The sequence below is a fragment of the Leptidea sinapis genome, chromosome 11 (genome assembly GCF_905404315.1).
Source record: "Leptidea sinapis chromosome 11, ilLepSina1.1, whole genome shotgun sequence".
Lineage (NCBI taxonomy): Eukaryota > Metazoa > Arthropoda > Insecta > Lepidoptera > Pieridae > Leptidea > Leptidea sinapis.
In genome coordinates, this window is record NC_066275.1 from 5,367,850 (window position 1) to 5,395,180 (window position 27,331).

Consider the following 27,331-nt stretch of genomic DNA (forward strand, 5'->3'; position numbering starts at 1 on the left):
TATTGTATTCTCTCTAGTTCAACCATCACTTTATTTACATATATATATATATATATATATATATATATATATATATATGTAAATGCGTGGGTGGGATCGTGACACGACAAACTATAATAGTAAACCTTCCTTGAGCTTCAACAAACCTATTACAAAAGATTTCATTGAGATCGGTCGAATAGTTTAGAAGTTATTAGGGAACATACAAACATACATTCTCTTATATATATATAGATGATATATACTTACAACTGAGATATAACCGAGTTTTTATAAGTCATGGTTGAGTTTTTACCGATTCTTCTCAACATAATAAGCTTTGAGAATCGGTGGAAGTGATAAAAAGTAATTGATGATTCAAATGTTTGTATCAGCCAGTATTAAGAAAGACAACAGCTTTTATAACAAGCGGAAGGCTTCTTTGCACAGGATGACGGCTAGGTACATACCACAGCGCAAGCAATGCCGTTTTCTGTGAAGCCATAATGTGCAAGCACTATTGTTGGTTTGAAGAAGCCGGGAGTTTAATCAAATAATTCAGATCCAGCAAACCTCCCTGGCCTCCAAAATCATAGAGAGCATAATTAACCGCCAGCTCTTGGTATATCTAGAGGGTCACCAGTTGATCAATGACCGACAGTACGGCTTTCTCCATGGTCGGCAGGCGATCTTCTGGTATACCTAACACGTTGGGCGACGGCATTCGAAAGCAAGGGGGACGGCCTGGCAGTTAGCCTGGATATAGCGAAGGCCTTCGATCGTGTATGGCTCCAGGCGCTTCTCTCAAAACTATCAGCATTTGGGCTTCCCGAGAGTGGACCTCCAGCTTCCTCACTGGGGGCAGCATACAGGTCGTTGTCCAAGGTTATTGCTCGAACCCGAAGCCCGTTAACGCTGCAGTGCCCCAAGGCTATCTCCCATACTGTTTCTTCTGCAAATGATATGTTGACACCTCCAACATACATTGCTATGCAGACGACAGCACGGACGATGCCATACACGGGCCATGCAGGTCTCTCTAGGGAAATTGTCAACCAGTGCCGGGAGAACTTGTGTCTTCTATCGAGTCCTCTCTTGAGAAAGTCGCGGAATGGGGTCAATTGAATCTTGTCCAATTTAACCCCCAGAAGACTAAGTTTGCGCGTTAACCACTAAAAACCCCTATTTGTCGTATCACTGCTCTTGGACAACACTTCCCTTACAGCCTCGCCTAGTATCAGAATACTAGGTCTCGAAGTCACGAGAGATTGCCAATTCCGTGGTCATCTGGAGGGCAAAGCCAAATTGACTTCGAAGAAACTGGGCGTGATAAAGAGCACGGCAATAGTTCAAGCCGGTCCACATTCTAGCACTTTACAAAGCGCAGGTCCAGCCATATATGCAGTATTCTGGCGCCACTGATCTGGCGCACCCCAGTATCAGCTTGATCCATTTGATCGCGTGCAACGCAGAGCAGCTCGAATTGTCGGGGACCTAGTGCTCTGTGAATGGTCCAGCCGTAGGTCACTTTGCGTTGCATAGAGACGTTCATTGTGTGTCTTCTACCGCATTTAACACGGAGCGTGTTCCGAAGAGCTGTTTCACCTGATTCCTGGCGCCGAATTCAACCTTCGCACGATACGCCACAAATTAGGATATCATCCCCACCATCTGGATGTGTGGCGGTCCTCCACAGTGCGGTTTTCAATGAGCTTTCTTCCACGTACTACAAACCTGTGGAAGGAGATTCCTTGTGCGGTGTTTCCGGGTCGATACGACATGGGTACCATCAAAAATAAGCGCGTACACCTTCATTAAAGACCGGCAACGTTCCTGTTATTCCTCTGGTGTTGCAAGAGAATGTGGGCGGTGATCAAATAACACCAGGTGACCCATACGCTCGTATGTCCTTCTTTATTCGTACGTACGTTCGGACGTATCAATAACCATCATGTGAACGTCTGGTTCATTTTAATTGATATGTACTCCACCTCCCGCGCTGTTCAAGTGCACCGATGAAGTATACCACCATGTGTAGGGAGCGTTTCACATTAGTAACAGAATTACAAGAGTTTACCAAACATTCACGATGTACACACGTTATGTATTGTTAGAGAGTGACCTAACATCATCAACGATAGTTTTTCTATTAAAAAACAATGTTTAACTTTGAAATGAAATTTTTAAAACCCTCCATACGCTTGGTATTAGTTAAAATGTTTGTGTACCGGGCTATTCATAGATACAATTATACAACATAAGTTAAATTCTTATATACGCTTTTATGTATTGAAGTAACTGTAAAAAGCAATGTATCTGGAAGTAACTTGCATTAAAATACAGGCCCGGCCTAGTTTAATGCTAGTGACAACTAAAATAATATAAAATATTTTAACTAACTATTAGAAACACTACTTATGTAAAACTACAATTACTTTCGTCTTACGCTTATTTCTTGTGATAACATTCATATAACGTCTTCACAGCTATAATATTATGTTTAATTTTTATCTTTGTATTTTTCAGCCGTTCGTATTAAATTTATAAAAATTTGTATTGTTAAAATATAGAATAATTGATTAATGATTAGTATAAGATTAATAAGATAAGTATAAGATTAATGAGACCTCCTCTGTTTGTAACAGAAAAAGATCTGGGTCACAAAAATATTTTGTTTACGGTTAAAAAAAATTACAATTGAGCAACACTTTAACAAACAAAATGACCGTATTTATGCTCAAAGCTCGAAGGAAGCTTCCCAATTAGTCGACAGAGTGCAACGTAGGCACTATCCGACTTCAGCGATGGTTTGGTGGAGCAAAGATACTATTGTGAAAAAGGTAACAAAACATCGGCACAAGTGTATCAAGATACCATTCTTGAGAAGGTAGTGAAGCCCCTTAACAACACCATGTTCCAATATATAGTTATAACCAAGAAGCTTCCAGCAAGACTCGGCACCGGCTCATAAAGCTCGGTCTACGCAGTCTTCATTGGAAATGAACGTTTCGGACTTCATGAGAGCTGAAGACTGGCCGTCGTCTAGACCCGATCTTAATCCACTGGATTATGATTTATGGTCAGTTTTAGAGAGTACGGCTTGCTCTAAAGCCATGATAATTTGGAGTCCCTAAAACAATCCGTACGATTGGCAGTGAAGATTTTCCCATGGAAAGATCTACTGCTTCTATTGATAACTGGCCTCATAAGAATTTTTTTTCTTTGTTTCGGTATTTATGGCAAGACTAGGTATATTGTTTAGCTTAAAAACTTTCAAATTTTATTTTTATTCAAATTTGATTTTTATTCAAATTTGAAAGTTAGGATTTTCGGTCAATTCCCAACATGTCATAGGAAACACACACTAGGAAAAATTTGTATCGAGAAATTATGATTCTCGCTAATACTTTTTCGCTTATCATCAAAGAAGATCTGATCATCAATCAGCCCTAAATCAATCGCTACAGTTAAAGACAGAAGCTTGATCAAATCGTTTGCTGTTCTGATACACGGGTGAAAACTACCCCTTTCACTTATGAAAAATATTCAGTCTAAAAGAACTATAACAATAATATGAAAAAGTGTACGCCCATAGCTCCAAAGAAGCTTCACAAATGGTCAAGTGGTCATCAACCAGGGGCGTGCATTCCATACAGGATAATAACCTCGATAATAACCTAAATTTATGTATAATACTAGTGTTAAAGTTAATTAAGTTTAATTTGGTTCTGTTATTCTATAACCAAGCTTTTATTAGACGCCCAGCCAGGTAGTTTTTCCTGACGTTAAATTCCTATTAAAAACCTTTGTAGGCACTCTTCAGACTGCATATTCGAACTGAACTGAGATTCATGCAATTTATTAAGAAAAAATATTCGTCGAAGTTTACAGGACATTAAATTTTTTCGCGAGGTTTACCGACGACCGCCGACCTCATATCTGTCTCACTCTCTCATATGTACCTGATAGATTATTACCTGATAACCTAACCTAGCGACCTAGCAAAGTTATAAGGCAAAGGTAGCGAAAGTCACCGATAGCCCAGTTGGTTGTGAAACTGAAGTGACAGTGGGAAGGACAGATGGCCGTTGGGGCAGACAAGTTCTCGATGGCTAATGGCGACCACGTACCGAAAGACGTAGTGCTGGGAGGAGGAGGAGGAGAGGTGAGAATAGGTTGGATGAGGGCAGCTCAGGACCGATCGTAATGGCGATATTTGTGGTAGGGCTTTGTCCAGCAGTGGACGACTTCCGGCTGAAATGATGATGTTGAGCTGAAGATGAGCAACCAGCTAGCTTGATAGGTATTTACAATACAATTTTATTGTTTTGTTAATTTGCTGCCGTGTTTAGTACTTTCAAAAAAAGAAGCTGCTGTGTGTTAACATTCTACCTTCTCTAAACGACACGCCAACATCCAGTCGCTTAACAATTCTCTAGAAGCAGAGACTCAACTTCCCATGAAAACAGTTAAAATCCATAGATTCGAGGCCAGATAGATTAAAAACCTGCACTAGAGCCAAAGGTAGTCCCATTCCGAATATAATTCTTTGTTATCTATTGCCGAGACTTCAATAAATAAATACATATAAATTTAATTAAGACTACTACATTACGTCTTAAAAAACATATTAATGTGTAACAGAACTCTCGGTCAGACTAGGTATAATAATAATGAATATATGAACGCCCTTAATTGAAAAACGAACGCAAATCAATTAACTGATACCAAAAATAAATGACCTAAATTTAATAATTTTTTTTTATCAAAAAATATATTTCCTTTTATTACAACATTACAGATCATGTCTAAGGCATTATACCCTATTTCAATTTCATACATATCTGATGTTACCACAAAGTCATGTAATGTGCTATAAGCCGATTCATAATTCAAGTTAATTTCTGTTAAGCACAGATGTACAATTATTTGCTGATGGTATGACTGCACTCCTATTGAATTAAATTGTAATTTAGCATAAGTGAATCAAAATTGAATTTATCAAATAAATTATCTTAAACAAATGTATACGGGTATTCTTCTTAGTACAGACCTGCATGTATCGCGATTTAATAAGTGACCACGCTGCCTTATTTACTACTTGAATTATTATCGTTTCATGCTATACATATAACTACGTAACTCAACAAAATCCCTTTGCATATCAGCTTATTGTCACAACGATACATGAAATTTAAAAAATATACACATTGTCAATTTAATTACTTGTTTCTTTTCTAAAACAATTCATAATTTTGCAAATAACTCCAAACTTATGAATGAAATTGAGATCTTCCACGAACTAGGATATTTGAAATGCTCAATAGTAGGATTAGATACATTATCTAAAATTAAATCAAGTATTTGAAAAGAGGGTACAAAGTTACATTAATTTTGTGTCAAAGTTTTATATACATACATCAATTTCATATCCCGTAATAATAGGTACTTACCAAAAACAATATATATTATTACTTTATAACAATCTCAATATTTTGTGATTATGTTTAGAATGTATATCAAAATTGTTCAGGAAAGTCAGAAAATTAGTAACGAGCAAACAAAGGGACGCGGACTGTTTAAATTTTTGAAATTGAAGGAAACGAAATTATTAATGTAAAAATTACTCTCCGGTTATAAAAATGTCGCGGTGTTCGAGGCTGATTTTAACACAAAATATATATTGTACTAAGTACACGCATTTTCTGCGTTTAATTCCCAAAAGTTAATTTTGAAATACTTACTAAATAACTTTGAAATATTTTTTATTCAGTTTCTTAACTCTAATAGAAGTAATACAAGCCAGCAATACTAGTGCCCTGCTGACAAGATTCGGGACTCAGAAGCTAGATATACAGAGCTGATCGTTAGTCTAATTGCAGCGTTAAAAAAGGCATGCTCCCTCAAGAGTAGGTTCTAGAATAAATAAATGTACTCAAACCAAGCGATACACGTTTTCTGGAGAGAAGAGCGTTGATATATTGGGATACTTCGTATGTGAATCAGAATCTTTTCAAATTTTAACTAAATTTGATGAAATTCAGAGTGGACTTGTCTGAGATATAACAATCAAAATACTACTAAGATACATTTTATCCCAAAAAAAAATGAAAAGTTTGCTAGGGAGCTCGATGTTGCTAGATTCCACGCTTATTTGCTGTTGTAAATTATTTTATGGCAATATTGGGAAGCTCCAACTTGTTTACATTCCTGATTGACTAACCATTACGAAAATGTTCATCAAAATTCTAAATACGTAAATTATTGTCATATATATATGTAATTCAGGTGAATTATTATTATGTGGGATATCATGATCATGAATCTTAATGAAATTATTAAAACTTTCGTGAGAAATTATAAACTTTATTTATATAAAACAGCTTTACTCACAGTTTGTCGGAGTCAGTACCGACTTGGTCAGTTTGAGACGATACGTTATCGCGAACCCACTACTCTCACCCTGATGAAGGCCCTCCGAATGGTCCGAATCTAGTCGGTACCAACACCGACTAACCGTGAGTAAAGCCGTTTTACATAAATAAAATTCTAAATACATAAAAAAATATGTTTTCATTAAAGAGATCTTTTAAACTACCTAAATGCGTCAAATACTAAATGACCGATGATATCGATTAAGTCAAATGACCAATAATATGGAATACATAATTCAAATGATCACTTAATAGGCACTAATAAGCCTCCACGATACTGGTCTTGTTCAGCCGGCCGCGGTGTAAGGTTCAATGTTAGGTGCTCTTAACCAGGTTCCATTCATTGATACATTTCTCGTTCGGAGTATCAAAGTTAAACGGCGTGAAATTCGGCTCGTGATTGTGTCCTCCCTTCACTCGGACAAACTTCCCGTTCAACGTCGTCTGGACCCTGCACAGACATCCCCTCGAGTCCTTATCGCGGCAGGCCCAGTTCAGCTTGTCGCGGTATTGGTTGTTCACCCAGAACTTATTGCAGCGGAATATCAACACGGATTTGCCTGCTCTAGACGGTAGGAAGTAAGCCTCTGAAAATAAATAATAAGTTATTATTGGTGTTTATAATACGTACGTAAAATCAAATGTTTATTTTATATTACTATGTATATATATCACTTTTGTTTAGTTTACTTTTCCTCTTTAATAGATTACGTGTCAACTCGCCTATCTCTCATGAACATACATATAATCACGCCTTTTTCTCGCACGGGTAGGCAGAGATCACTACTTTTCACTTGCTACGGATCCGTATATTATACTTGATTCGCTTCATCCACTTTCATTATTCCTTTCATACATGCTCTTCGGTTTAGGGTTTACTCTTGACCTGGCCTTTGAATGAAATACCAGAGAAATCACAAACATTCTTGTGTGCTTTAAGTTGGCTGAAAGTTCCCTCTTTTTATCAATACTTTTAAAACAGACACACTTGACCAAGAAAATAAGGTAAATAATATATAATAAATGAATATATACAATAAAGAGAGTTACAACTGAACTAGATACAGTCATAGTTTGGACCAGCAGCTGGAACACATAGTGCACTGCACTCACCTGTGTACAAACCCTTCACAAGGAGTAGGAACCGCCTCGCAGGTGACGAGTACGACGACGCCTGTACTTTCTCAAAATACGGAGTTGATCGTTCAGCCTTTAAAGTGGCTCAACACTCTTATAAAGATATCTATGTTGTATCCGACTCCCGCACATTAACCAGCTTCGTTGTGCCTGGACACACAGCTTCCATCGGGACACGTCGCATATAATCATTCGTCGCATTCATCATCGGGTGGGGATGATATATTGAGTCGTGCGAGGCTGGATTTCATCAGCAGAAAGCAGGACAAATAGCTCTTCGGCTTACACCCCTTTTTACACACACATAGCATCATTTTGTCTCGTAAATAGACATAGACAGTAGAGACAAATATATATTTATGTATTTTTATGAGTCTCTGACATAATTACAGGAGCATTGATAATTTGTGAAATTCATACAGCAAAGGAAAAATTGTTTTTTTTTTAATATAACCCTAACTTGAAGCTTTAAATTATTTAGTTCTTTTATATAATGTAACGATAGTGAACTATTCAGAAATAAAAAATAATAAAAATCCTTGTGGTAAATAAAATACTGAATCTATTTGATACATAGTAAAATATATAACATCATCAAGACATACAAAAATCATAATAACAACAACATGAATGTAACACATAATATGTACTTTTAGTTACTTAAATGTCGAGTCAAAATAAAAACATGAAGGCACTAGATATAATAAAATAAAGATCAATCTTATTTTAAATATAACATCCATTTTAAGACAATAATATTGAAGTACGGTCGAACATTCGTTCCAGGAACTCAAGATTATTTTAATATAATGACAGTAAGCACCGAGGACTCAGACGCTAATTCAGATCTCTTAACTCGTCCGACTAACGTTAATGAATAGCTTAAACAATAATTTTTAAAATAATTAATATACATATATATAATCATTATTGTTCACCCTTATATATATATAAAAGGCTTATATATATATAAGCCTTTTAAGTCTTGCATAAACAATGCGTGTAATTTAATTTTAAAGTTGATTCAAGAGGCACTTTGCCGATAATTATTTCAAAGTCATCTAAATCAGTTTTATAATATTTACACGAAAAAGATTGTATGACAATTGGTCGACTGTCAGATTATATGGCACATTACATTTTAATCTTGGAAATATTGCGCTAATTAACTTACTTTTCAGCAAATTAGCTACCCTCAAATGAAATAACTCCAAGATGAGAAGAAATCTTAATTGGCATTAAAACTTCTTTGAAAATTTAATAAATTCGTGTTAATTTTACAAAAGGACAGTACTAAGCCGATGTATGAAAGCATCGCCGCCCCGTCTCTTAAAATGTTTAACGCCTGACCTTCAAGGAATATTTTGATATTAAAGTGTCATAAACAAAACCTACTCATTCCTCTCAGTGAGTAAGGATATAACAGACCGATAAATTATTGGGATGATATCAAGTAGTTACGTGATAGCAACGAGATTCTATAAATCTTATACGTAGGCCACACTAAAAGTTTTGCGTATAAAAACAATATGTTATAATCAAAATATTATGTTTGTTGTTTAATTATTTTTGTTGACGACAGTTGAATGCCGCCCTTCACGAAATTCGTCATGTAAAGAAACCCGACCTCTCTCAAATTCAGTAAACCATCGCCTCACGGTGCTCAAGCAAGTTGCTTCTCACCCCAAAAGCATTTTGAAGACGAGCGGCACAGTCTTGCGGAGAGAGAGAACTATTAAAATCATAAAAAATCGTTGTTCTAAAATCCTTTCGACTTAATGCCATTTTCGTTGTATACGTAGAACTTGGATGGTGATAAAAAACAATTGACAAATGATTTCCCGCCAATTGGTTTTTTTAAATACTATGAAGGTTGCAACGTTTCAAAAAATATAATATTCAAAATTCAAATAGTTCCGATTAGCTAGAAGTGCAAAACTTTTAGGGTGCCCCATGTAGATACTTAACGGCAAGTTACTCGCCCTTTTAATATATAATCCCCTTTTAATATTTAATATAATATCTATGTAGATATTTTCCTTTACTTACCAAATTTCAATATAAAATATACTTGTATGAAAAAACTAAATATTACACATTCATTAGATTCAAAATTTCGATGAATAAATGTATATGAACTTTGTGAATTTTTCTATTCGAAGAATTTCATTGAAACGTTTTTTATCCTTTACGAGAACGTAAGACAAGTAGTCTTTCAGCATTATGAGTTACAATAAATGTAATAAGCTAGTTTCTTTTCATGTACCCTACCCTTTACAGCACGTTGCCTCACATCACATCCAGTGTTAGAGCCCTTCCTTCCCTGTGTTCATGAGCGGCCAGTCTCATAAGCCGCATTACTTACACAGAAAGTTTCACTGATTGGCGCTACAACAATGTATAAAATGTGTGTACTATATGTAATGCACGCACCGCAACAAGTTATACTTCACTGACTGAAGTTGTAACAAAACAAAAAACCTTGAAAAATTCTAGTCCTCACGCTGTTTTACGTTTGCAGAAAAAACAATACTTATTGTGATTTTAATGAAATACAACTCAAAATATTACTATGCTTAACTTATTGAAACTCAAAAACTACCACCCATTCCAAAAAGTATGCCACAGACTGAGCAGAACGGACGCAAAAAACTCAGCGAGCTTCGGGCATATTGCAAATTGTACTTTTGATAGGTGATTTTTAAAGTGCATACCTGAACCTCACGTTAGTAGAGGCGGCTCATGTAACTAAAATGGCGACCTGTCTATATCATATCGAACGGGGATTATACATAAAGACCCATAGGATACTTGCAATTGACCTAGAATCATTAAATCAGGTTAATAAAAAGCAAAGAGCAAGACGCATTCTTGACTTAAGAAAATGAGATCAGTAATAGGAAGTAAATTCGGTCCACCGCGAGACGGTCCGCCACTAGCAAGCAAGAGGCCCAAGAGGCATTATGTACATTTAATGTAAGTTTTATATCAGATATAATAACAATTAAATGCACTTTGTAATATATACAACTAAAAGTAAATTCATTACAACCGCGCGTTGAGCAAGAAACGTCTTGTCTCAAACAACCACTTTGTGGAATCAATTACCGGCTGTAGTTTTCCCGATACAACTTAGGGACCTTCAAGCCAAGGCGGCGCATCTCTTGATCACTGTTGTACGGACATCCATGGGTGGATGCCTCACCACTTTCTCTTATTTAAAAAAAATATATATGTGACGTAGGCAGGTATTTTTTTTTGCCTAAATTGAATTGTTTCACATGCGGCTAACGTTCCGTCTTGTTTTTCGTCTCGCATTACACTGTATCATTAAATATTTATGTTGTTTATGTAATAATTATTAATTATTGAGGTGATACAAAGACTATAGTCGTTTCCTCAATCCCAAAGGCGCTGGAACATTCCCGCTATTTCTAAAGTAGGTATGTTGTTGCACAAGGCGAAGAAGCAATTCAAAGTTTTTGTGTAAAGTTAACCAAATCGCACAGAGCCAGCTTGCTCTACCAAACACTGTACACTCAAAAGGGCTTGGACACAGAAAAGCACTTAAAAAAAGGCGTACATAATGTGGTTATTCCCCGCAACTCGAGTTGAGCACTAGTCCTTGAAATGACTTTACTTAATTAAGGTAAATGAAACAAACTCGGCTTACTACTAGTGAGGAGGATCACCTGGACATTAACTCAACACTAACAAAATGACAAGTGATAAATGAAGGTCTAACCTAAGAAACAAACAATTTAACCGCATGACAGAAGTGAAAACTTTAACAAGTCGAGGTAAAACGAAATACTAGAACTTTGTTATTAATACAAAATGTACACATTTATAATTTAATATATTATTATTGTAATGTTTGTCTGGATGATCTAGACAGCGTCATTCTATGCCATACACTTACGGCCGTTCCCAATATACTATCTACAGACAGAGATAATTTACTACCTTCTACTCTCAGTAATTAGCTGTCAATAATCTGAAGCTGTCCCAATATACCCGATAAGTCATTCTTATCGCCTTATATTGGGACGCGTGAATTGAAATTTCCACACAAACTTCTATCGCTGGTAAGCTATAAGTCTTCCCATTGACAGACAGCGTGTACGGATAAGGTGAGTTATCGTCGATAAGTTTATTGGGACAGAAAAGTCAGCGATAGTTACGATTCTTATCTCAAGTAGGCCATAACCGGAGATAGACTGAATATTGAGGACGGCTGTTAGAATACACTAGCGCAGGGATGAGCTAACCAATAGATTCACTAAACTTTTCTATCTTGCTGTATCTCCGGTAAAGATATTCTTCTCTCCCGTACGCTTTCTTAGTCTATACGCTATCATGCTGTAAGTCTATGTTCTACAATCTATACGCACAAAATAAAGCGTTCGTCGCGCTTAAATAAGTTTTTACTGACCAAGCATAAAGCCTTATTTGTAAATCGGCTATAAATTGCTGTACATTTCAAACTACCTATCGAACTAATTTCAAGCATTGCATACATGCTAGTTGTGCCCCCCCTGCTAACGCCAGAATTCTCTGAAATCCATATTAGAAAAATGCCCAGAAGCTATGCTTATGGTCGACATACAGGATATGTTCTAAATCAATCCCTACAATTAAAGAGAGTGGCCCCATAAAAAGAATTCCTTAAAATCCTTTCAACTAATAAAAAAAATTAAGAGTACTACAACGCTCTACTATATTCGCTCATAGCTCTAAAAGAGCTTAATACGTGGTCAAACAGTGCAACGTTTGCTTTGGCTGTTATCAAGGGGTGAAGCTGCATTTTTGTGAAAATGGAGGACTTTAGCCAGACCGTCTAAGATCATTTCAATACGTTGATTAAAAATGTACCTTTGACTTTCCAGTAAGACTCTACACCCGGTCACAAGGCACAAACTTCTCAAGCTCGGCTGGATGTCAACGTCCGGACGTGCTAATAAATAATGAATGATGATAATAACAGCTGAAGTCTGTTCCTAGTCGTGCCCAGAATGAACCCATTGGAAATGAAAAAAATATCAGTTTTAGAAGACATGACCTGCTCTTAATGACACGCTGATATCGAGTCAACCACTAACTAAATCTCCCATGGAGACATTCACACACAGATTCGTACATATAGTATGTACAAACTTGTAAGATTATCTTTTATTGGTTGTATACTATTTGTTTGTGGCTGGTTTTAATAATGTTATGATTATTTATCTTCCTGTTAAAATGAGTTAATCTATACTATATTTTAAAATTTTATTACAAGAAGGAAGCAATCTTTGAAAATTGTGACGCATAAAGACATTGCAAGTCAATGCATTGTCAGTAAGAGTAGCCTAGACGCCGTTTTTAAAAAAGTGGAGCAAGATCGGCATAACTTAGTATACTTATAAACTTAGTATACTAGCGTAAAGGACAAACACTATCCTCATTACGGCGAGACTAAATTTAAAATGTTCATATGTGCTAGTTTTACAGATGTTAGTTAGTGATGTGTGTGTAGTAGTAGTGCAGTTTTGCTTTTGGTCATTCCCTATGACAAATATTGATAAACGGAGTCATATTCGCGTATCCAATATTTAATTAATTAAGATTATAATCACCACATATTTTCCTAAGTGATTATAATATTAAGAAAATAGAGTGTTTACTCCGTATATAAAATGTGATACGAAAATAAACATACATACGAAACCAGTATTGAAGAATCAGTGATTTTTCTTTAGTTAGATTGTTGCTATGTGTAACACACTCAGTTTAATGCAGAACACGATATCATTATATTTTTTAATTATATCCGTTAAAACACAGAACAATAACGATAAAAACACTGAAATTAAATCGCGGTCCAATTTGACAGGAGACTAATGGACAATAAATTGTTTCAAAACGGTTTCATGCACTCATCTATTCCGTCTCTTTCTCACACCTAGGTTTTTGGGTAAGGATAGTTATCTCACTTTCACACAGGGTTCGTCTATTATGGCTAAGTTTATGAGCATAACAATATACATGTACACATACATATACTGAAAAATGTAAATATAATTAGTCTTAAAAAATCAACTTTCATATAAAAAGCGAAAAACTTTTCCAACCTTCGATTACACAACATCATAAAATAATAAATGCATTTTTATTTGTAACAAGACGTATGGTCAGTATATGTGAATATATAGGAAATAGGTTTCACAGCAGACTATTGAGTACTATGCATCAATATTTTTGTGAAACATTATCTTCACGTTTCAAAACTGTTACGTCAGTGCACACGAATATTGCAATAAATTAATATTATCTAATTCATAATTCTAACTCTCAATATTTAATATATATTTAAGTAAAATATAACGGAATAATGTACTCGTAATGTGGCGACATAATACCTACAACTTCTGAATTAGATTAGGCACAATATAAAATTGCAATATTTAAAATATTTTTTCTTTGAATTCCTTATTTTTAAGAAATACTTTCTCATAATTATTAGGGGTTAAAGTATGAAGTTGCCGATTTGTACTAAAAAAGTGAAATTCGTTTCTTTTTTAATTTTACATATTTATATTTAATCAAAATAATGACCATAACTATCTATACATTGCTGTCATCTAATAGGAGCATTTTATGCCTTTGCGATAGAACTGTGGTGATCTAGATTCGACAAACTGTGTGTAAGCATTTTGTACTGCCTCCTGAGAAGAAAACTTTTTATCACGTAGAAAATTGTCCAAAATATCAGGAAAAAAATGGTAGTCCGTTGGAGCAAGGTCTCCGTTGGAGCAAGGTCTCCGTTGCGGCGTTTGACCTGGGGTCAGCCATTGTATTTTTAGCATACGGTTATCGTAAAGAATCCACTTTTCATCGCATGCCACAATTCGATCCAATATTCCTTCATTCAACAAGGCAACACAAGTTTTACCTTTTAAGAGTTTCTTTCTGCAGATCAGTCAAATGATGAGACACCCATTTTTCATATTTTTTTACTTTATTTATTTACGTATGTGAGTCAATATTGTTGGTAAGGTAAACTATGCCGCTAATTCCTGGGTAGTTTGGCTCGGATCGGCTTCCACTCTCACACATCTCATTCAATTCACTGTTATTCAGCAATGTGGGCGGTCTTCCACGTGGCTCGTTTTTCAAATCAATGTTTCCATCACGAAAGAGTTCACGAAAGCGTTCAAACCAAGATAGGTGCATTCATTAGCAGTCCCCTCTCCAAACGCAACATTGATATTGCGAACTTTTTCTTCCGCGTTAGTTCCGCGTCGGAACTCGTATTCAAAAATCACTCGAATTTTCTAGGTATCCATCTTTCTTATCTAAGCTAAATAAAAAAACAACATTTTTTAAAAGAATAATTACTTACGTACCATGTGAAAAAAGTTTCACTCAAACCATGAAGGTTCTATGTCAATTCGAAGTTCCTATTACACTAAAACGGCAATTTGATACTTAAACCCCTCCCTATATTATGAATACAGAAAGAACATAAAATTCGCTTCGCGACTCTTCATAAACTAGCTATTATTATTTTAAGAATAAAAACAATGAAATCTGCAAAATATTTTTTTGTTAGGGAGCATCTATTATTATCTCCTGGTGAAATGTTATGATAGTGACCCACCATCTCAAGTGTGATTTTTCAAAATAGGTATTTGTAACTAAACTACCAGTAATGTGTACCTACTCTGTACACACGCTGTTTATTTCTCAATTAAACACAGTTTACTGGCAGCTCAGATCATTCATACGTCTAGCTAGACTGTGACAGCTATATTTGGTGACCAGCTCGGACGCGTCATGACTCTGGTATCTTTAGTGTGTCTAGTTTGGTACAGCATACGGACATTACGATGCGACTGGTTGCGCCACCTGGTGTCTCGGTGAAATATAGCCCTTAAGGTTGACAGTCAACCTCTATTTTGAGCAATATGCAATAGTGTGCGTGATACTAGCACAAAGTGACATACGAATCGCGAGTGTAAGATGTAGCTTGACACGCACACTAAAGTAATAAACCTGTCGTGTTTTCATCGGTTGTGTAACAGCAAGTGGCTGTATAGACGTATAAATTATATTTGCTTGTGCCCCTCTCCGCCACGTGAGATGTTCATGTGCATGTTCCTCACTTGTGGTTATGTTTATCATTGAACAGCACCACGTTAGAGTCTATAGTGTAGATGTGTGAGCGACACGTCCCCGACGTGGTCGAGTGACTGCAGCGCCAGCGGGTGCGTCCATTTTGTAGGTCCTCCTCCTTCACGTAACTAAACCCTCCGGCTAGTATCCGAGGAGAGTTCTCACTCAGAATCATACTAAATGTATCCTCTGCTTTCTTCTTTTTCTCTTTACGTCCTAAAGTAACACACAGTATTTAGTTCACGTTGCTCATAATTATTATATACAAAAGTTGATTGTAACTCATACATTAATCACCATATTACGCAATATATTTATTTATTATTAATATTTATTTAACTTAAAACAATATTTGTTCACTAACATCCACCTTAGCATATATCATATATATCAATTACTAGGACATATCACTCAATAAGTGCATAAATTGCGACGAATAGCAGAATAACAATACAATTATTGTTAACATAATGAATAGTAACTCATAATAAAACAACACTAAAATCAGTAGCTACTTAATATATTTAAACTTTAATACTCATAATAAAGTCAACGGAGTCTATATTAAAATATAAAAACTTAATGCGTAATGTAAAGTAAAGCTGAAATGATTTATAAGGAATGTAATAATTGATTATATTCACAGATACCATCATATATATACCCATTAACTCCACGAAGACCATGATTTCTAAAATTGAGAATATATAATACCCTACACTACCTAATTACATTAGGAATTAACCTAAGTAAATAATATATCAGACTCGTACGATACAATCGAATACTTAAGTATAGATAAATAGCATTTAAAACTGCGAAATGGTAAAGTAATTTTTCAAATAAAATCTGCTAAAGTTTCACGAAAAAATTATTCATAGAAACAACTGAGTGTGCCAACATAATATAAGAAGGGTTTGTTATAATTATGGTATATTTGTATATACAGTAGCCATAGTGTTGTCACAGTGGGCAGGAGTGAGATACAGTTGTTTTCGCTATTGATAAATCCTCACATAAATGAGCTGGCCTTTGACAAATAAGTAGGCGGTATTTTACGCTGCATGAAAACTACTAATTATGCTAGTACGATATACTACTAGTAATACAATCAATCAAACTTATCTGTCTATTGGTACGTACCGTCATCAGCTGTGATAGCTGTAATACCATTTGATATAAAAGCTCATATCTGTCTATAATCCCTTTACTTCAACTACCCATACTGCCTAAGGGCTATATTTCACCGGGACAAACAAGACCAGCCAAAGTCTTGTTGGACGGACAAGCTCTCTATAGAGCTGTATACATGTTGTTGGTAGCGGCGACTGGTTGTGCCCTCGTGGCGTATCAGTGAAACGTAGCCCTTAGAGCACCATGAGTTGCTATGAAGAACCAATGTCAACAAGAATCGCTTGAGGCTGGGTGAAAATGTACAAGTTTAAGCCATTCCAGTGCTGACTATGGCATTCAAGCAGAAACGCGAATAAACGTCTACTTATGCATATACGTAACACCCCCCTTGGTAAATACACCCTACGTACAAGTGATGTTTACAATACTCGCGTCATGAAGGTACGATAACGTATAGGACGAGTAGCGGTGTTACTAGGATAACATGCATTACACTTATTAGTTACCCTTTCCAAATAATAATAATAATTGTCCATTAATCTTGCTTCAAGCGCACAGGTTTGTCTTCTAGAGAATGACTATCTATAAACGCTTTACACTTATAACATTTACTTTATGTCTTATCAATAAATATATCGTTTTCGTATTAATAACATAAGTGCGACTAAAGTAAAACCCTAATAATAATAATAATGTAGAAATAACCCTATCACAAAATGGTGTTCCAAATCTAATCACTTACAAAAAATACTTAATTTTCCAATTTATAAATTTCAAATCAACAAAGTAATAAATATAACGTGTAAGTATTTTTATAAAAAATATTTGTTTGCATTAATATGGAAGAACTAAGCCCGTCCTTTATTTAATAATATCATAAAATTTCATAATGCACCTACTAAGTATATAAAATGGAATGAATGTTTACTTATCTAAAGTTTAATGTCTTTTATAAATCACATTAAAAATTAATGTTGATAGAAAACATCTAAATACAAATCATTCAAATAACGTACCTAATATTTACACCATTATTTGTAAAAATATTATTTATTAATGCTACCACTTAAATATCAATGATATTATTATAGATTATTTAGTTATTGCTAATTTCATAAAAATTAATATCAATAAAAAAATACGTTGGGATATTTCGCATATATACAAAGCAATCTTGCGTATTGACAAATAAAACCATACAGTTTTATACGCGTTAAATAACCCGAAGACTACACAATATTTTCAACTTTCACCATAATTCCTAACCTTGATTGAGTGACAGATCATGAAAACTTTAACTTTTTAAACATTAATTTGATTAAATATATCCTTAAAATAGAATCTTTCACAAATGCATTTCAACGTACTATTGGAAATTATATTCACACTGTAAAAGACATGCATGTAGTAATTGAATTAATATCGCATGTGACTGTATGAGTGTATGATTCGTTAATGTATGATGTTTATTTAGAAATCAGGTCGACTGTCAAAAGAAGTAAAACAAAAAGTTCAAAGTAATAAATAAAAATAAGCCATATGTGTGCTACTGCAGTATTGAGTATATAACAATGACATTGAGTGTGAGACTATCTAAGACTTCTAGAAAAGGAACATGTCAGTAAAGACGCAAAGTTTAAGCTGTAGAAGCACGTATAGACAAAATAACAAGCGAAGATGAGTCAACATTGATAAGACTTGATATGTATTCGTTAATTAAAGTTATTTTATGAAACCACACGATAGGCTAGATAATAAATATCATCAGAAAAATCAGAGAAAAAATTCGTCCCATGTTCTTTGGAAATTATGGGGATTAAACAAAAAAGCAGTTTTTCTTCATTTTTGGTTATTGTGGTTGCTTAATGTTTTTTACTTTTGCCAATTTCAAACGTGTCACCATAACCTTAAATAACATAATTATGAACAAAAATTTAAATCCCTGCAATGTAGACGTATCTTTTTAGATTCTTTACTTCTTTATAAAATTCTAAATAACCATATTGACTCCAACCTTCTCGTTGAGAGCATAAAGTACAAATTCCTCGTGACACCCATTCACGTTCAAGGTTAACTTTTTATATTCAAACCTATAACACAAATTATGCAAAATACATTTTTTAGACGCTCATGTGACTTTTATAATAAAAATTTAATAAATATTGACATATTATCACTAAGTATTAGTTTATTTAAAAAAAAAGTAAGTGTAGTAATGTTTGTTTAAAATGTTTTTTCTTCTTTTTATTTTTATTAGATGTTTGATGTAGGTAATAATATAAATGTTAGTTTTTAAGTGAATATTTGTGAAATATATTTAAAAACCGTCGTTTTGCTTTGTAATTTTAAGTTTGTGTTTAATTTTATGGAACTTTGTGTTTTGTTTGTGCTTAATTTAAATTTTTACTATATTTTGTGAAAAACTGTTTGATTTCCTAAATAAATAAATAAAAAGTAATAGTACAATTGCTCCAAATTTTCTTAGAAATAGCACTTTTTGCCGAACTATGAAATCAACATTTACAAAACATCTCGACTTTGACAGAGCCTCCTGAAAAATATCTATCAGAGTGCCTTGACAAAAGTTGGCGCCCTTAACTAGGATTCCAAAATAGTACAACCATTGTTGGGATCCACTAAAAACATTAAAAAGTGTGTACGTGTAATCTTTACGCGCGATTGAAGTAAAACTTAATAATAATTAACTTTAGGAATAAATTTACACGGCGGCCATCTTTGATTTTAAAAATAAGGTTCCCAAATTCGTTCTCTGCACCCTCAAGAACCTCGGATACGATATCCATATTTTTGAAATCATAATTTTGCACGGCGGCCATCTTGGATTTCAAAAATGATCCCAAATTCGTTCTCTGCTCCCTCGAGAACCTCGGAAACGATATCCATATTGGTGAACTCATAATATTACGCAGCGGCCATCTTGGATTTCAAAAATGATCCCAAATTCGTTCTCTGCACTCTCGAGGACCTCGGATACGATATCCATATTTTTGAAATCATAATTTTGCGCGACGGCCATCTTGGATCACAAAAATGTTCCCAAATTAGTTCTCTGCATCCTCAAGAACCTCGAGAGAGAGAGAGTGGTGATTAATAATTTACTAGAATAAACTTTCTCTCTGTGAATGCCCCAATAAAAAAATCTAGGGGATTTAAATTAAGTGAACAAGCTGGTCACGAGATCGTCCTATCCACCTTCAAGGGTATCGCACATCGAGTAAATCTTTCATTTGCCGTGCAAAATGCGGACAATATAACAAAAAAACATTACACATTATAACCAAAATAATGGTTAAAAATGGAGAAAATCTGTTTTTTTTTTTTTGTTTAATACCCATAATTTGGATGCATTTTAACATGGATTGATTTTTTTCTGATGATTTAACCTATGGTCCTCTTTCGGCTTGAGGTTGAATTTTGGAAGACCTGTATAGCCCACATCGAACGAACGAGAGCTTCGTTGGCAAAATCTACGGCGATTCAAAAACCAAAACCTCAAAATAGACGAATAAATGCCAATTTCCATACAATCAAAAACGACTAGTATCTACGTAGTAAAGTCTACGTAGTACGTACAATAATTATAACTGTACGGTGTTTTGGTTGCCCTCTTCTTGCATGTCCGTGCCACGAAAATTTATCCTTTTCCAAGTTCCCACAGTGCGCACAATGTAGCAATGCGGGTTTTTTTTTCGGTAAAGACAAACAAAATAATTTGATTATGGTGTTTCTAGATTAGATATTTTTAATAATGATCTCAATTTATAGTGTTTAAACGGTTTGTATGTTATGGGGAAGGCGTTGGGAAAATCGTGTAAGAATATGTGGTTGAGTAATTAGTTTTTACCCTGATATAATTTTGGGAAAAATTTCTTACTACTACTTATTAAATTATTCGTTAAATATAAGAACAATACCTCTAAGACCATGACCCCTACAAAACAAAAGAATTATTTCGATTATTGACGTAAGTATAACTTAAAATTTAAGGACGCCACATTGGCGGAAACTACTCCCATAAGTCAATAGAACGTTTCGTTTCCTAAATATATAACAATAAATGAGCAAAATTTTGTTAAATATTAAATAAACCGGTAGATACAATTTCGAGGAATTTAAAAAACCCTCATTTTGTTAAATTTAACATAACATTAATCCATTCAATTAATACTTCAAGGAATACTTGTAACCGTAAAGTCCGAACTCACTTCACCAACTGTCAGATTGAAACAAACTGATTGATCTGCATCGTGGATCTATCTAGTATAGTATCTGCAGAGCAACGTTTCAAGACATCAGGAAACAGGCGCCCGTGGTGGATGGTTGTGCATTCCTTTGACAGCTACCACGTTAGACCCGAGCATGTGTATTCTTGCTTTGCAGTTCGTCTTCTTCGAAGTGCAGCGCCATATTACTTTATCCCTCAACTTGGACTCTTCGCAAAAGGGGAAGGTATTCACCATCATTATGACTTTCCCGCGTCTCGACTTCAAATACTTGATGCCTGTCAGAGAGAACCTTGTTAGAAATTGACACATGGCACATTCATAAACCACCACCTGCCTAATCAAATCAAGGAATTTACAATAAAACTCGCGATTATTTATAAGTACGATTTAATATTTCACAAAACATACCCCATACATGAACCCAAAAAATCTTAATATTATAATGGTAAATATAAAACTACACTATAAGACTCGAAAGTAAATAAACATAACAAAAATGAGGTAGATAAGTTCGAGGCAGTCAGAGAACGTAATTCTAATGGTGTTGCGGCAACAGTGTTTCATTGCAAACATAAGCATTACTATGAGATTCTAGGTACAAATGTTTGAAACGATTATAATGTGTAAAGGAGCGAAGCCTATTAAATAATGCGTTCAACCACAACACTTAAAATAGCCGTATATATCGTAATTGACATATAGTCATTCAAATAATTCTTACATCGAATACATTTAAAATCGATTTTAAGGTCTTATTGCTATTATCTAATATTTAAAAACATAAAATTAAATAATCTATCGCCACACTAGAATTGGCGATTTCGTTTTGGCATTAATATTATTTTTAAAGTACATAATGTATATTATGTAGATCAGGTACAAAAGAAAGTGTCAAATGTGTGTAAAAAAGATAATATAAATTGCAGATAAAATTATGATTTTCAATACATTGTTGACTAATAATTGAATGAACGGACAGGACCGCCATACTTTTAACTAATAAAATAATAATCTGACTATAGCTCTGGCAACAGACTGACTGAGTAAATTCTACGATATATTTAAATAATGATATAAATTATTAGAAAATTTTGTACTTAAATCAGAGTCTTAGGATTAGGAAAATGCACGATAGTTACATACTGAAAATTAAAATGACGAGTAACAAAACAATCAATAAAATATATTAGATAACAGTCTCAAGAGCCTATTCACATTGAAGACAACAGCGAACATTCCAGTACGAGTAATAATTATTTAAGGAGGTAGTCGGTTTAATAATATTAAAGTACGTGCTAATATAATAATAACACACGCCGGACCCTGCGCAGAGAACTGCCCCGGCGTGCCCGCTATCTAACCTAGCCTAGCGTAATATCCTAAACACCTTACTCAAGTAAAGCTTTTGAGTATTCATTCGTGTATATAAAATTGTATAATTAAACTAATCTGTAAACCCGTATAAAAAGTGAAGAGGTAGTTGATTGAGCTTAAGTACTTATAAATCCATCGCAAGGAGCACAATAAGCCGGCCTCCGCGACCGTCCGTGTCGCGCTACGGCGAGAGTTCTCGAAGGTAGCTTTATAATTCTTATAGATAAAGAGGCGGATTATTAATATCTATGTAGTAAATTGTGTAAAGATTTAAAACTCTCAAAATAAATTAAATATTTCTAAGTACAGTCGAGGGATCCACTCATTGCTATAATCTGAATCGAGTTCGCGTAATCAGTCGCCAACACATCTCCGAAGGCGGACGCCCTCGGAGCTTACCTACGCACCCGTTTCGATCACAACTCTCCTTCGGCCCTTCTCGGGTTCTGGTTCTAACCTACCTCTCCTTTTGGATAACTCGCCTGTTACGTTCTATATCTCCGAGCGCTTCCTTCGATGATGCCGCCCGGCTGAATCGAGCCACTATTATAAATCAAACAAGCCAATACCTGATATTAACCGTCTGTGGATATTTAACATCAATATGAATACGATCGATTATCTTAAGCAACCATTATTCATCCATCAGCGAGAATATATTAAAGGAAACCATTGCGTCGAATTGTCTGACCAAATATATGTAATAAAAAACGACACTGTCAAGAGACCACTAGTCAGGGTAATGATATATTTTGTCTGATGGTTGACTTAAGACAACTAGCAAATAGATTTTAAACACTCGCTTTCGATTTAACTATTCATCCCATAAATAACCCACACCTATACGAAATAAGATACGAGCTCGACGAGACCGCTGAACCTAAAAACCGCACCGACACACACCATTCACAATCGTTCCTAATTCTCGCAAGGGCCGCAACGTCCACAAAACCACAACATCCAAAATCAGACATCAAAGATTTCAACACTCACGTTCACGATACCGATACTATATAATCCGACGAAGCCATCTCTCCAAATACTCCATTCCATCCCCGTATAACCTAATTCGTAATAATAATTAACTAGTCTAAATTAAAGTATAATATGCTACAAAAGCCGTCCGAACCGCCGCTTCGAACGTTCAATGTCGACTCGTATTATGTTTTAAGTAGTTCAATAATTCCGATTGTAGAAGAGAGCGTCACGTTTCTGGTAAAAGTTGGAATTAATTTTCTTCCTTGATGGGCGTGTCGACGAGCAGGGGCTTGGCCGCCGGCGCCCGGTCCGGCGAGGCCTGGCGGCCATTGCCGGCGGCGGCGGCGGTGGCGGCGGAGGCCGTGGCGGCGGACGCCGTGGCGGCGGAGGCGTGCGCCGTGGCGGCGTAGAGCGCCAGCGCGTGCTGCAGCTGCAGCAGCTGGTGGTGCGGGTCGAGCGGCGCGGCGCGGTGGCCGGCCTGGTGCGGCGTGCGCACGACGTAGCGGCCGTCGGCGAAGCGCCGCACGTTGGGCGGCGCGTGGTTGTGCGAGTACCGCGAGCGCACGATGCGCTCGAAGCCCTCGGGGCCCTCCGTGTTCACGTCGGCCAGGCAGCGCGACGTAAGCCGGGACGAGCAGTACCATTGTTTCCGTCCGTGCGCCAGATTGTTTTTCAAACGAAAAGTGTAGCCTCTGTGCAGCAGCAGCCTTCCTTTTCCGGCGCGGATGAAACGCGCTGAAAAAGAAAAACTGCGTGAATATCTGCTTCTAAAAAAATTACTATTAATCTAATGAAAACTAGAGCTAAAATGAAAAAAGTCGATTTATTATTATTTTAGGAACGGAAGGTGGTTCATTTGCGAGTAGCTCGGCTTCAATGATGCAAAATTTATTAGACAACTCTTTTATTACAAATTTACCGAGGAAGTGAAAACATTTGGATAGATAATTTTTATTCAAAAAACATTAAATTTATTTGAGTTTAATTATTACTATCTACCTGTAAAATTAATGACATTATATTTATAATAGCGATACCCATTATAGATTTTATTTTCGATATACAAGTAAATACCTATATTAGAAAACATTCTTAACCAGGATGAGCAAACATTTGGCACATTTAAAAGTAGATAAAGTAGGTAACTAACAACGAAAATGTAACAAATAAGGAAGCACTTCTAAAGATACGATATACAACAAAATACATGAGAAAGATAACCTTATCAATAACCACTTATTGTACAAAGAGCAATGTTCAGATCAGTAACAGAGTACAAGTTCTATGTAAGAAAAAACTACACTAACTACTTTGTTAAAATCTAGAGATTCCATTAAATTTTTTGGCACTTATTTACAATTCTGAGATCATATTAAATATTTTTTTACAAACTCTGAATAAACAATACATAAAATTGGCCTTAATAATTATACAGATTGAATTTTCGATTACAATAATTATAGCACAATATTAAAAGACCAGGTTAGGCGATTTTTGAGTTACGAACGCTTGACACAGTAATTTGTCACAATTATATACTATAATAATAAGGATATAGTTATTTAATTATAACAAATACTCACTACATTATTATAAATAGTTATAAATCAATGAAAAATACTTTCGGTAAGTATACATATGAATATATTATATAGATATGCGAAAATCATTTTTGGCTTTTTAAGATTTCTCTATTGTCAAACATATTCTTTATTTGAAAAACGTTAGGACGGTAGGTGCCTACTGCCCAACAAAGTCAATAATTTAGCATAAACCAAAGACCTCTGAATCGATTCAGGCCATCGAGAGTTTCGTTACAATAAAGCCTAACGCTTACCAAACTACATGACTAGTAAATATAAAACGCGAATGACACACGATCCGCACTACTATCACGATTGCGCTACATAAAATATAAAGTACACGAGTGCGGGGGTCGCGGTGGAACATCATTGACTAGTACGGCGTGACCCACGCGCTCGGGTCGAAGCGATCGAAATCGAACTGCGGCACGTGCGGCAGCGAATAGTCCGGAGGAGCCAGGCCGAGCGCTGCGAAGGCGGCGGCGGACTTGTTGGTGGCCTGGCGTCGGCGCCAGCGGCCGGCGTGGTTGTGTTCCCCGACCAGCTTGTGCAGCTTGCCCTTCTGGGTGTAGGCCTTGCAGCCGCAGCCGCCCATGGTGCAGCGCCAGCGCACCACGCCCGAGCGCATGGTGTGCGCCGCGTAGAAGCTCTTGCCGCGCACCCACAGGCGCGGCCGACCGCCCGGGCCCACGCACAGCCGCACCACGTCGCCTGAAACATAGTACTCTTAGACGGACATGTAACAACCACTCATATCACTAGCCCCGCGAGGCTCATTGGCGCTGCTTGTTGCGATATCAATGGCTGCCAGTCTCCGTGTGTGTAAGTAGAGTCCCCACGCAACTTGTGTGATCTGCGCACCCTAGGGTTGTCTAATAATTAGTCGAGAGGCGATGAGTAGTGTATCGCACTTGTGTTCAGGAATCATGATATTAAATATGAAAATAAAACAACTTGCTTTTTAATATTTATTTGAATTAATAAAAAGTTTCACGATATTGTGACTATTTAACACTACGTTTGACTAGAATAGTACCAGAGATAGGACAGACCGGTCGGTCCTGGCCCTCGTTCCGTGTGCGTAGCACGGAGAAGTGGTAATATGTGACGTAGGTGAACAGCAGGTTCTCATATTATGTCATTCAATTCACTATTATACAGCTAAGGGTCATTAATACCGGCTAAAGGTTGTTCTCGGTTGATCTTTGGCCGGGTTGTGTATTATAATGTTCGCACACACTTCATTCTCACGCACGTTCACAATCGGTCGAATAAGGCGGCGGTTAAAATAACACATTATCATATTAAAGGCAATAAGAGTACATTTTTGTTAAATAAATTACATTCAAATTCGATTATTATTGCTATTTTAACTACAAAATCAACCACACACCTATAATTAATTAAACTATCTAATATTACGAGATCAAAGCACAGTTATAATATCTATGTAATATATATATTAATATTTATATAATATATTATAAATGATATATCAACTGATGAACAATTTGTGCCATCATATAATGTAGTCATTTTCATTCCATGATAATGGTTGAAGGAAACATTATAAGCATGTAAAAACTGTTAAAACGAACAGTAAGTAATTTAAAAAAAATATGAACCATGTCCGGTTTTAAGTATAGTATAACTCTTAATTATATATATATATTAATTAAAATACATTTCATTATTGTTACATCATTCTCCGTACATAATTGAAACGTACACAATATACAAATAGAATATCAATAAGAGTTATCCACGGATCGGAGGCGGTCAGGCTGAGAACCAACAGTAGTGACAAGCGACTTGTTATTTAGTCGTTCAGAATAGCCTTGGCCTGCGTGGCGAGAGCGGCGTGCGTGAAGGCGCGGTGGGCGTGCGACACGGGCGCGGGCGGCTCGTGCGAGTGCACGTTGCTGAGTGCGAAGATGCGGTCGTGCAGCGTGTGTGCGTAGGCCCGGCACGTGCGGCGCGTGCAGCGCCAGCGGACCTTGCTCTTCTCGGGGAACACCTTCTCGGCGTAGAACGAGAACCCGCCCAGCCGCATGTGGCGCCGCCCGCGGTTCGAGATCACGAACTCAACTGGAAAACACCAACCGTCACTATGGGTACCCGCGGCGACACTTTCTACATACGACTCGAAACTCGACACGATCCGTGAGATCGTTTTCATCCTATCCGGTAACAAATATTTCGCTCCAGCTCGAGGTATTTTCGGTATGCAAAGATAGGATTCATGGTTGAAGTGAAATAATTTTCTGTGCATATTTATTCATTGTCAGCGGCAGTTTTATTAGTACTG

At 36.1% G+C, this 27,331-nt stretch overlaps 1 protein-coding gene across 46 annotated transcripts in view; it reads right to left on the minus strand.

Moving 5' to 3' along the window:
* The window catches only part of LOC126966718 (modifier of mdg4-like), a 341,756-nt gene that overhangs the window by 292,826 nt on the left and 21,599 nt on the right, over positions 1 to 27,331 (minus strand). The window contains exon 5 of one of the 46 annotated variants that reach the window (XM_050810934.1): positions 21,459 to 24,175. The exons of 44 other annotated variants lie outside the window; for them this stretch is intronic. In XM_050810934.1, the coding sequence (XP_050666891.1) occupies positions 23,691 to 24,175 (485 nt within the window). In that variant the 3' untranslated portion in view covers positions 21,459 to 23,690. Of the gene's footprint in view, positions 1 to 21,458; positions 24,176 to 25,981; positions 27,112 to 27,331 lie in introns of those variants that run through there. One more of the 46 variants, XM_050810938.1, reaches the window with a different exon arrangement.